This window comes from Schistocerca serialis, chromosome 4 (assembly GCF_023864345.2).
Source record: "Schistocerca serialis cubense isolate TAMUIC-IGC-003099 chromosome 4, iqSchSeri2.2, whole genome shotgun sequence".
Lineage (NCBI taxonomy): Eukaryota > Metazoa > Arthropoda > Insecta > Orthoptera > Acrididae > Schistocerca > Schistocerca serialis.
The window spans coordinates 886,963,207-886,975,355 of NC_064641.1; the positions used below are offsets into that span (position 1 = coordinate 886,963,207).

The 12,149-nt window shown below is 45.0% G+C and overlaps 1 protein-coding gene across 1 annotated transcript in view; it reads right to left on the reverse strand.

Annotated features, from left to right (window-relative positions):
- LOC126473557 (protein slit-like) overlaps positions 1 to 12,149 on the reverse strand; it is a 57,390-nt gene that overhangs the window by 22,210 nt on the left and 23,031 nt on the right. Inside the window, exon 2 of the mRNA XM_050100690.1 lies at positions 3,986 to 4,476. Coding sequence (XP_049956647.1) covers positions 3,986 to 4,476 — 491 coding nt within the window. The remainder of the gene's footprint in view (positions 1 to 3,985; positions 4,477 to 12,149) is intronic.

The following is a 12,149-nucleotide window of genomic DNA, read 5'->3' on the forward strand; positions in this document are numbered from 1 at the left end:
GATACAGCGATAAGGAATAGCGCAGTAGGCAGTACAGTTGAAGAGGAATGGACATCTCTAAAAAGGGCCATCACAGAAGTTGGGAAGGAAAACATAGGTACAAAGAAGATAGGTGCGAAGAAACCTTGGGTAACAGAAGAAATACTTCAGTTGATTGATGAAAGGAGGAAGTACAAAAATGTTCCGTGAAAATCAGGAATACAGAAATACAAGTCGCTGAGGAATGAAATAAATAGGAAGTGCAGGGAAGCTAAGACAAAATGGCTGCAGGAAAAATGTGAAGACATCGAAAAAGATATGATTGTCGGAAGGACAGACTCAGCATACAGGAAAGTCAAAACAACCTTTGGTGACATTAAAAGCAACGGTGGTCACATTAAGAGTGCAACGGGAATTCCACTGTTAAATGCAGAGGAGAGAGCAGATAGGTGGAAAGAATACATTGAAAGCCTCTATGAGGGTGAAGATTTGTCTGATGTAATAGAAGAAGAAACAGGAGTCGATTTAGAAGAGATAGGGGATCCAGTATTAGAATCGGAATTTAAAAGAGCTTTGGAGGACTTACGGTCAAATAAGGCAGAAGGGATAGATAACATTCCATCAGAATTTCTAAAATCATTGGGGGAAGTGGCAACAAAACGACTATTCACGTTGGTGTGTAGAATATATGAGTCTGGCGATATACCATCTGACTTTCGGAAAAGCATCATCCACACAATTCCGAAGACGGCAAGAGCTGACAACGGCGAGAATTATCGCACAATCAGCTTAAAAGCTCATGCATCGAAGCTGCTTACAAGAATAATATACGGAAGAATGGAAAAGAAAACTGAGAATGCACTAGGTGACGATCAGTTTGGCTTTAGGAAAAGTAAAGGGACGAGAGAGGCAATTCTGACGTTACGGCTAATAATAGAAGCAAGGCTAAAGAAAAATCAAGACACTTTCATAGGATTTGTCGACCGGGAAAAAGCGTTCGACAATATAAAATGGTGCAAGCTGTTCGAGATTCTGAAAAAAGTAGGGGTAAGCTATAGGGAGAGACGGGTCATATACAATATGTACAACAACCAAGAGGGAATAATAAGAGTGGACGATCAAGAACGAAGTGCTCGTATTAAGAAGGGTGTAAGACAAGGCTGTAGCCTTTCGCCCCTACTCTTCAATCTGTACATCGAGGAAGCAATGATGGAAATAAAAGAAAGGTTCAGGAGTGGAATTAAAATACAAGGTGAAAGGATATCAATGATACGATTCGCTGATGACATTGCTATCCTGAATGAAAGTGAAGAAGAATTAAATGATCTGCGGAACGGAATGAACAGTCTAATGAGTACACAGTATGGTTTGAGAGCAAATCGGAGAAAGACGAAGGTAATGATACGTAGTAGAAATGAGAACAGCGAGAAACTTTACATCAGGATTGATGGTCACGAAGTCAATGAAGTTAAGGAATTCTGCTACCTAAGCAGTAAAATAACCAATGACGGACGGAGCAAGGAGGACATCAAAAGCAGACTCGCTATGGCAAAAAAAGGCATTTCTGGCCAAAAGAAGTCTACTAATATCAAATACCGGCCTTAATTTGAGGAAGAAATTTCTGGGGATGTACGTCTGGAGTACAGCATTGTATGGTAGTGAAACATGGACTGTGGGAATCGAAGCATTTGAGATGTGGTGCTATAGACGAATGTTGAAAATTAGGTGGACTGATAAGGTAAGGAATGAGGAGGTTCTACGCAGAATCGGAGGGGAAAGGAATATGTGGAAAACACTGATAAGGAGAAGGGACAGGATGATAGGACATCTGCTAAGACATGAGGGAATGACTTACATGGTACTAGAGGGAGCTGTAGAGGGCAAAAACTGTAGAGGAAGACAGAGATTGGAATACGTCAAGCAAATAATTGAGGACGTAGGTTGCAAGTGCTACTCTGAGATGAAGAGGTTAGCACAGGAAAGGAATTCGTGGCGGGCCCGCATCAAACCAGTAGTAGACTGATGACAAAAAAAAAAAAAAAAAAAAAAAAAAACTAGGTGATGCTATGTAAATGCCACCTAGTCGTGTCTCCAGCATCTTGCTATAGTGTAGGAACCCTCCTCCTCGTTGACACTGAGAGCTGGACTTCATTTCTCGCTTCAATATTTCTAACGAGTCTTTACTTGCTTGGAGATATACAAGGTAAGTAAATCTATTTTTTTTGTGTTAACTTGCTCGCTGTTCATTTCTGCTCCTGTCCAGCTTTTCTACGATGACAGTTGCTGCACCACTCTGTAGTGCCCGTCTCCTTACCACTGTGTACTAAGTGGTACACAACACTTCCAAGCAGGCAACACATTTCCATTGATCTGCTGACAACTTAGGACCACCCCTTGCCCACTGCTGTCGTAACTGACAACATGGGAGGAACCTGAAGAGGTTGTCTGATGTGGAGCACGAAGTTTGACAATGTCCGCTCAACAATGTGCTCTGAAACACTTGTGCCTTTACCAGAATTTCAGTTCGTCATCAAATTTACCCTAGGTGACCACCTATCGTGCTTTACAGAGTAGGCAAGCCCGCAGTGCATGGACATCGACACATTGTCGCTTACTTGTAGTTCCATTGCCTCTTTTTTTTTTTACTTTATTGAATTTCGATCCCTCCTGGGGGGGGGGGGAGAAGCTGGCAACAGCTTAATATACCACTCTACAGCCTACAGAAGAGTTAAAAAACATAATGAGCAGACAACAAAGAATAAAAACAGGTGATAAAACGGTGATCTTTTAAAAACTGTAAAAATGGCGGAAAGTTGTGGAAATATAAAAACACGGGGTTGACGATGCTAATGAAGATACACAGTAAGTAGACAGGCAGAATTAACTCGGCGACAGTCTGGTTTCTGTTCGCAACAGTTAAAATAGGGTATGTACAACACTGAATGCTCACGTAAACACTGAACTATAGAGTAGATAGAAAGATGACACAACACAGCCTAAGGCAAAATGGGGGAGGGGAAGGACCTAGGCAGATGAGGGGAAAAAAAGTGAGGGAAGAGAGCAAAAAGGATTAATTGGGGGAAGGCAATGGAGGGAGAGGACACATAGAAAGTGGGGCAGGGAGGACAAGAGAAGGAGTGGGGAAGCAAAAGAACTTGGGGGGGGGGGGGAGAGAATGGAGGCAAAGAGAGGGTAGATGGAGAAAAACACTATGGAAGGGTGGGGGGAGGGGGAGCCCAGTATGAGTAGAAGGACAGAGGTAGGGAGGGGGGGATGAGGATCAAAGTTGATAGGAGGGATAAATGGAGGGAGAGAGGGCATCATCCAGGAGGGGGAGTTGACAGAAGCCATTTTGGGAAAGGAGATGAAGGGTGTAGAGGTGAAGGTTGGGTGGGATGCAATGGTGAATGCGTGGCAACGGGTGGAGATGGAGAACAGAGGAGCAACCAGGAAGTGTAGAGGACTCGGAAAAGGAGCAGATGGGAGATTGGAATCAGGTCATTGAGGATCTGCGTGGGGGACGGGAGGTGTATGCGGAAGGTGAGGAGGAGTGCATGGCGCTCGAGGATCTAGACGGATTTATAGAATTTGGGGGGGAGGGGGGTCGGATATCCAATAGGGACAGACATAACAGAGGATGGGATGGATCAAGGATTTGTAGGTGTGGAGGATGGTACTTCTATTGTCCAACAACCACTTTCCATATAATTATCCTCAGCGCAGTGGCACGCGAGTGACCGATTAAGTTCGCCATTTCGAGAGGCTTGTTCCCAGCGTCAAACTATAACAATCTGCCGTTTGTCAAAGCCGCATACTGGTACGTCAGTGGGTTTCCCTCTTTATGGCCCATATCGTCGCTGAATGTTTTCCCCCTACGCCTTTGCTCCGCTTATATGTTTATGCTTCCTGTATCACGTAACCGCAACACCACCAGATGGCATTCGACCTCGCGGTGGGTAGTGGTCATAATGTTTTGGCTCATTAGTGTAACTAGGGTGACGCTTACCGGAAAGTCTCCGACGTGATGTTGGCCAGGTTATTGAAAGCGAAATTGACAGTCTGCAGGCGGGGATTGCCGCTGAACGTATCCGGCTCGACGTGGCTGATGAGGTTGAAGGCGAGATCGACGTGTCCGAGGTGCGGCAGGCCGGCGAACAGGCCGGGCGGCAGCGCGCGCAGGCGGCACAGCTTGGCGTGCAGCGCGCGCAGCCGCGGCAGGTGCGCCAGCGAGCCGCCGCGCAGCGCGCCCAGCTCGTTGGCGTCCAGGTGCAGCACGCGCGTGCCCGGGGGCAGGTCGGCCGGCACGGAGCTGAGGCCGCGCAGCTGGCAGTCCGCCTGCGTGCCGTTCAGCGCGCACGCGCCCGGCCGCTGCTGCTGCTCCGCGCCGCCGCGCCACCGGCAGTCCGTCACGTTGCCCGTGCAGGTGCTGCCGACGGCCGCGCCGTTCAGAGGCGACACTGCACACAGCGTCACCAGCGCCGCGAACCACCGACACGCCTGCAAAGAGAACACAAAAAAAGATGGTGGCCTGCCTGCTTGCTGACCCTCGCTGAAATGCGGTTTCTTGGAGGGCCAAATGTCCAACGGCGGTATTGTGGCAACATCAAGAGCTACTCTAGGGTTCGGTTGTAGGGGAGGGGAAGCGTCCCAGTTCGATTGTCTCTGACTCCTGTCCCTCCCCAGAATGTAATTCGCCATCTTTGCAACTTGTAACATTGCACAGCTGTCTTTCTTCCTTTCTTTCTTTCGTTTACGCCACAGTCCCGCAGCTATCGCAGGGTCGGCGTGGTTACAACGGATTTGGCAGTGTTAGTGTTAGGGATGGCCGTATGCCCTTCCCACCACCACCCTGTACCCTCCGGGACGGAACCAGTGTACCCCAACTGTCTGCGGCTAGTGTAAATCGTGAAATAGTGCCGATGTGTTTCAAATGTCTGCGTCGCATGTAACTGAGACGGAACGTGGGAACCAGCCCAGTATTCACCTAGCGGGATGTGGAAAACCACCTAAAAACCACATCCAGGCTGACGGCACACCGGCCCTCGTCGTTAACCCGCCGGGCGGATTCGATCCGGGGCCGGCGCGTCTATCCGAGTCTAGGAAGCAGGGCGTTAGCGCGCTCAGCTACCCTGGCGGGTAACATTGCACAGCTGTCTACGATTTTAATCATATAGGATGGTCCATGTAAACGTTTCAACGCAAATATCTCTGGAAAACAACAGATATTGATAAACGACTCTGACGGGTGTGAATGTAAGGCAGGGGCTCATGAAGGAAAATACTTTGAGACATTTTAAAATGTAAGTAAATAATATTTTCAGCTCAAATTCTTTTTTTCAAAAATAGACAGCCCATTTTATTTATCACGCAATCAATAACATGAAAAATTACAAAAAGAATGGTTTTGGGTGCATTGTAATACTTCAATTACAGTTTGAGAAATTGCAAAGTGAAGTTGACATTTGAATAAACAAACCGCACCGCTATTGTACAAGGTGCATTCAAGTTCTACGGCCTCCAATTTATTTTCTAATTAACTACTCACCCGAAATCGATGAAAATGGCGTTACTTCTCGACGTAATCGCCCTGCAGACGTACACATTTTTCACAACGATGACGCCATGATTCCATGGCAGCGGCGAACGCTTCTTTAGGAGTCTGTTTTGATCACTGGAAAATCGCTGAGGCAATAGCAGCATGGCTGGTGAATGTGCGGCCACGGACAGTGTCTTTCATTGTTGGAAAAAGCCAAAAGTCACTAGGAGCCAGGTCAGGTGACTAGGGAGCATGAGGAATCACTTCAAAGTTGTTATCACGAAGAAACTGTTGCGTAACGTTAGTTCGACGTGCGGGTGCGTTGTCTTGGTGAAACAGCACACGCGCAGCCCTTCCCGGACGTTTTTGTTGCAGTGCAGGAAGGAATTTGTTCCTCAAAACATTTTCGTAGGATGCACCTGTTACCGTAGTGCCCTTTGGAACGCAATGGGTAAGGATTACGCCCTCGCTGTCCCAGAACATGGACACCATCATTTTTTCAGCACTGGCGGTTACCCGAAATTTTTTTGGTGGTGGTGAATCTGTGTGCTTTCATTGAGCTGACTGGCACTTTGTTTCTGGATTGAATAATGGCATCCACGTCTCATCCATTGTTACAACCGATGAAAAGAAAGTCCCATTCATGCTGTCATTGCGCATCAACATTGCTTGGCAACATGCCATACGGGCAGCCATGTGGTCGTCCGTCAGCATTCGTGGCACCCACCTGGATGACACTTTTCGCATTTTCAGGTCGTCATGCAGGATTGTGTGCACAGAACCCACAGAAATGCCAACTCTGGAGGCGATCTGTTCAACAGTCATTCGGCGATCCCCCAAAACAATTCTCTCCACTTTCTCGATCATGTCGTCAGACCGGCTTGTGCGAGCCTGAGGTTGTTTCGGTTTGTTGTCACACAATGTTCTGCCTTCATTAAACTGTCGCACCCACAAACCCACTTTTGACACATCCATAACTCCATCACCACATGCCTCCTTCAACTGTCGATGAATTTCAATTGGTTTCACACCACGCAAATTCAGAAAACGAATGATTGCACGCCGTTCAAGTAAGGAAAACGTCGCCATTTTAAGTATTTAAAACAGTTCTCATTCTCGCCGCTGGCGGTAAAATTCCATTTGCCGTACAGTGCTGCCATCTCTGGGACATATTGACAATGAACGCGGCCTCATTTTAAAACAATGCGCATGTTTATATCTCTCTCCAGTCCGGAGAAAAAAAATTGGAGGTCTTAGAACTTGAATGCACCTCGTACAGCCCGAGATGCAGATTTGAACCCCACGTTGCTCGTAATCACGTTGTAATTGATGTACTACGATGCATGGCCGTACTGTATAACGTACGGATTTCCAGGCGGGAAGGAGCGCCTGGTCCCTGGCATGGACCCTCCCGACGGATTTGTGTCGAGGTCCAGTGAACTGGCCAGTCTGTGGATGGTTTTTAGGCGGTTTTCCATCTGCCTCGGCGAATGCAGTCTGGTTCCCCTTATTCCGCCTCAGTTACATATGTCAGTGATTGCTGCGCAAACAAGTTCTCCACGTACGCCTACACCACCATTACTCTACCACGCAAACATAAGGTTTACACTCGCCTGGTGTGAGACGTTCCCCGGGGGGGGGGGGGGGGGGGGGCACCGGGGGCCGAACCGCACAATAACGCTGGGTTCAGTGTGGGGCGACAGAGAGGTTAAGTGGACTGTGGTAGTCGTCGTGGAGTTGTGGACCACTGCGGCTGCGGCGGGGACGGAGCCTCTCCGTCGTTTCTAGACCCCCGGTTAACATACAATACTACGATGCAATGAACTCTGTACTTACTGCTGTTTACACTCCTGTGAAGCGGGATGGAAACAATACAAATGTCCAGTCACAAACGACGCAAATAAAGGAAATATTTATTCCTTTGTGCTTTATTTGATGCTTACTACAGTACTAGAATGGACAAAACGGTAACGAAAAACTGAAGATCACAGGTCATGGTAAACGCAATTAATGGCTAACAAAATATCTAACAGAAGGGTTAATGGCAGTTGTATGTGGTTTTCTGACTGGATATCTGTATTCCTTCCGGTCCACTTCGGGATATCCATCAGCGGCGCGTTTCGTCTATTTCAAGTGTCGACTTCACTTTGCAGTTTCTCGGAATGTCACTGACGCATTTGCGTTGCAACCAACGCCATTCTTTTGTGATTTTCCGTGTTGTTAACTGCACAAGAAATAATATGGGGTTTCTATCTAAAAAACCATAAGTTTGCGTTGAAAATAATACTTGATTACGTTTTAGAATGTCTCATACTATTTACTTTCATGAGCCTCAGCCTTACATTCACACCCGTGAAAGCTGTTTTTCAACATCTGTTGACGTGCCAGTGATATTTGGGCTGGAAAGTTTAAGTGGACCACTCTATATATATACAGTGCTTGACTTGTGACAGTATGCAGAAAAAAATCAGAACAGCAGATTTTGATATGCGGTACGATAGAACTTTTATGGTCACTGAAGCGATTAAAACTATGCCAATTTTGTGTGAGACTAGACTGTGCTTTTCTAAATGTACGCAGTGGCGGGCACTGTGAATGACTGTGGCCTGTTGCCGACCGAAGTGGCCGTGCGGTTAAAGGCGCTGCAGTCTGGAACCGCAAGACCGCTACGGTCGCAGGTTCGAATCCTGCCTCGGGCATGGGTGTTTGTGATGTCCTTAGGTTAGTTAGGTTTAACTAGTTCTAAGTTCTAGGGGACTAATGACCTCAGCAGTTGAGTCCCATAGTGCTCAGAGCCATTTGAACCATTTTTTTGAATTGTGGCCTGTTCAGACTGCATAGTCATATAGTTGACACAAGCATTTGACCCGAAGACATCAGAGACAATAATTTTCGGGAAAAACATCTTGAGTCACTTGTAATTCGCTTTCAGTTGAACAAACAAGATACAATTCAAGCATTTTGTATGTTTTCGCAATTGTGAGAATTTTGATAGGAATTGTGAAAACAACACAAAGCAGCCCACAAATTTGCTTATACCGTGAAGATAATTACAGTGTCATCTAGTCAATGTGGAAGAGGGTTTTCTCACATGAATCTCATCATTAGTGAGGGAAGAGCCTTTCTTTTAACAAAAACTGTTGCTTCACTGCATTTTATGAAGTCGAGTGGCCCATCACTGACTCGTTTCCACCCTTAAAACTACGTGGAATCGAGGTTTCTTCGTGGACAGCACTCCAATATGGACACAAACAGCATGGAAAGAGAGAGGAGAGATGTCAAACGAAAACCTTTCAAATCTTTTGACAGTTTTGTAACTGTAAGTTAAAACATTTTTCCGTTTTTCAATATCTTATAGTTCAGTATCTTATAGATCAAATTTAAGTGTGGTTACCTTACTGAAATTTCCTTTTTGTAACAAATCGCAAATTGAAAAATAATATTTAACTTAATTAATAAAAGATGTAATAAAACATTGCTGGCGCACATGGGAATTTCATTTTTAACCAATGCTCAGGAAAGGATTAAAATAACGCTTTAAGAAGTATAAATTTGAAAAACCCCCATCCAGATGGTCACTCTACTGGTCTACTGGAACCTTTTTTTCCTTTTTTACAAATCAAGCACTATATACATATATTATATGTATATGTATATATTGCTTGTCCGGAAAGTAAGTCAAATAATTTTTTGTTTCTGCCAACCCAGAATGTTGCAGTGTTACGTCTGGTGGTGTAAAAGGGGCCTGGGGAGGGCCTCGGCAGTTAGTTCAAATGTTCAAATGTGTGTGAAACCTTATGGGACTTAACTGCTAAAGTCATCAGTCCCTAAGCTTACACACTACTTGTCCTAAATTATTCCAAGGACAAACACACACACCCATGCCCGAGGGAGGACTCGAACCTCCGCCGGGACCACTGCCCAGTCCAGACAGTTAGTTGACTGCTAGCCATTGCCCAGTGCTGATTGCTCGTAGTGTGTACCTGGGTTCGAGTGACACACCAGGAGATCAAAATGCCACGATTCAATGAACAGCGAAACGCCATTAAATCAAAAACACAAAGTGCAGAGTGGCACACGAAGGCTCCTCCGAGGCCAAAAAAGGTGATGCTCAACCTCATTTTTGATTCCACAGCCATTGTACACTGGGAGTTTCTGCCAAAGGGACAAACTGTCAACAGCCAATTTTACTTGAAAGTCCTTGAAAGGCTCCAAAACCAGGTGCTCCACGTCAGGGAGAAGACCAGTGGTAACTGGCGACTCCATCATCACAACACGCGTTCTTCACACCATCTTCATTGTTAGCGAGTTCTTGGCCAGGTACAGTGTGGCAATGCTGCCCGGGCCACCATAAAATACCAGTCTGGCACCAGTGCACTTGTTTCCTCGAATAAAGACAAGCTTAAAGAGCCATCGTTTTGGGACTGTATACGCTGTGAAAGCCGCCACGACGACTTGTCTGAAGGAGGTTCTCATCAACATGTTCCAGGAAGCCTATCAGTGCTGACATAATCACTGCAGAAAATGTATTGACGCCCACGGGCGCTATTTTGAAGAATTCTCGACATTCGTAGTTTTATTTTCAATAAACTGTTTGGATTTATTCAAACTATTTTCCAGTCACACCCCATCTTTTTAAATTTATAGTAATAAACTGAATAATGACATTTTAATTCTGTCAGAGACAGCAAAGGACTTGGAAGAGCAGTTGAACGGAATGGATGGTGTCTTGAAGGGAGGATATAAGATGAACATCAACAAAAGCAAAACGAGGATAATGGAATGTAGTCGAGTTAAGTCGGATGATGCTGAGGGTATTAGATTAGGAAATGAGACACTTAAAGTAGTAAAGGAGTTTTGCTATTTGGGGAGCAAAATAACTGATGATGGACGAAGTAGAGAGGATATAAAATGTAGACTGGCAATGGCAAGGAAAGCGTTTCTGAAGAAGAGAAATTTGTTAACATCGAGTATAGATTTAAGTGTCAGGAAGTTATTTCTGAGAGTATTTGTATGGAGTGTAGCCATGTATGGAAGTGAAACATGGACGGTAAATAGTTTGGACAAGAAGAGAATAGAAGCTTTTGAAATGTGGTGCTACAGAAGAATGCTGAAGATTAGATGGGTAGATCACATAACTAATGAGGAAGTATTGAATAGGATTAGGGAGAAGAGAAGTTTGTGGCACAACTTGACCAGAAGAAGGGATCGGTTGGTAGGACATGTTCTGAGGCATCAAGGGATCACCAATTTAGTATTGGAGGGCAGCGTGGAGGGTAAAAATCGTAGGGGGAGACCAAGAGATGAATACACTAAGCAGATTCAGAAGGATGTAGGTTGCAGTAGGTACTGGGAGATGAAGAAGCTTGCACAGGATAGAGTAGCATGGAGAGCTGCATCAAACCAGTCTCAGGATTGAAGACCACAACAACAACAACAAACTGAATAATTAGAATAAACATGTTAAGTGTTGTTACCAAGTCTGGTAGAATATATACAGGATATGAACAGCATCAAATGTTGAGTGACCACTGTGAGACATAAGAGATACTTTGTACTCTTGTGAGACAGAGTTTGAAAAGAACCTCATTGTGGGTCTCCTTTTAGCTGGCTGGTCGAGCCATTCAATATTACAATTTATGGAGCATTCAGATGATACAGTGACCTGATGTAGGACTGCATTTTTCTGTGTTGTGGTACTGTCTGTCCCTGTGAATAGCAGAGGCTTTGCAATGTTAGTCCAGCAGTGCACATATCCTTCTCCATGTTCTGCATTCATCTTTATTCACTGACACATTCTTGGGAATCATTGTTCAAAATGTTCAAATGTGTGTGAAATCTTATGGGACTTATATGCTAAGATCATCAGTCCCTAAGCTTACACACTACCTAACCTAAATTATCCTAAGGAAAAACACACACACACCCATGCCCAAGGGAGGACTCGAACCTCCGCCGGGACCAGCCGCACGGGAATCATTGTTACTGGTAATTATTCACTGAGGCGAACAGACCTTATCGCATATGGGGAATGCCATTTTCACAGTTACGCGGCATCTGAGGATGAATAACCAGGAATGTTGCTAAATCGTTATCATTTTCTGAAGATAGATTTTAGATAGGAGAGTCGTTTATGAGAATTCCTTCTAAATAATACCATCGTTTTTCAAGAGGATCATCTGCAGAATAATTAAATTAAGCCCCATCAGAATAAACGAGGCACATACAAGGATATCAATATGTAGAGGCTAATGCGTCATAAAAAAGCTGCGCTTGATGTACAGTTATAACTGACTGTAGAAGATTTTCGCTATAGCCTGCGTGAGTCATCAAGCTGTGATGCTGCAGTGCCATATTACACTGTAGTATGAGGCACATGATAAAACTGCACCGCTGCTGCTTTGGCGACATGCAGCAGCGAATATGAGGGAGGAGGGATTCGTATGGATCTATGTCAAACAAGAGTATTATAGAACACCAAGTCTGGATAAAAAATTGTCTTTGTGCAATAATTGGTTCTGTACTTTGTTTAGCCTAAAACTAACTCCTTCCATGAAAACAGATATATTGTAAGTTTGGTCCTGAGCCTACCACCTGGCACTACGCACTGAGGTGACAAAACTCATGGGATATC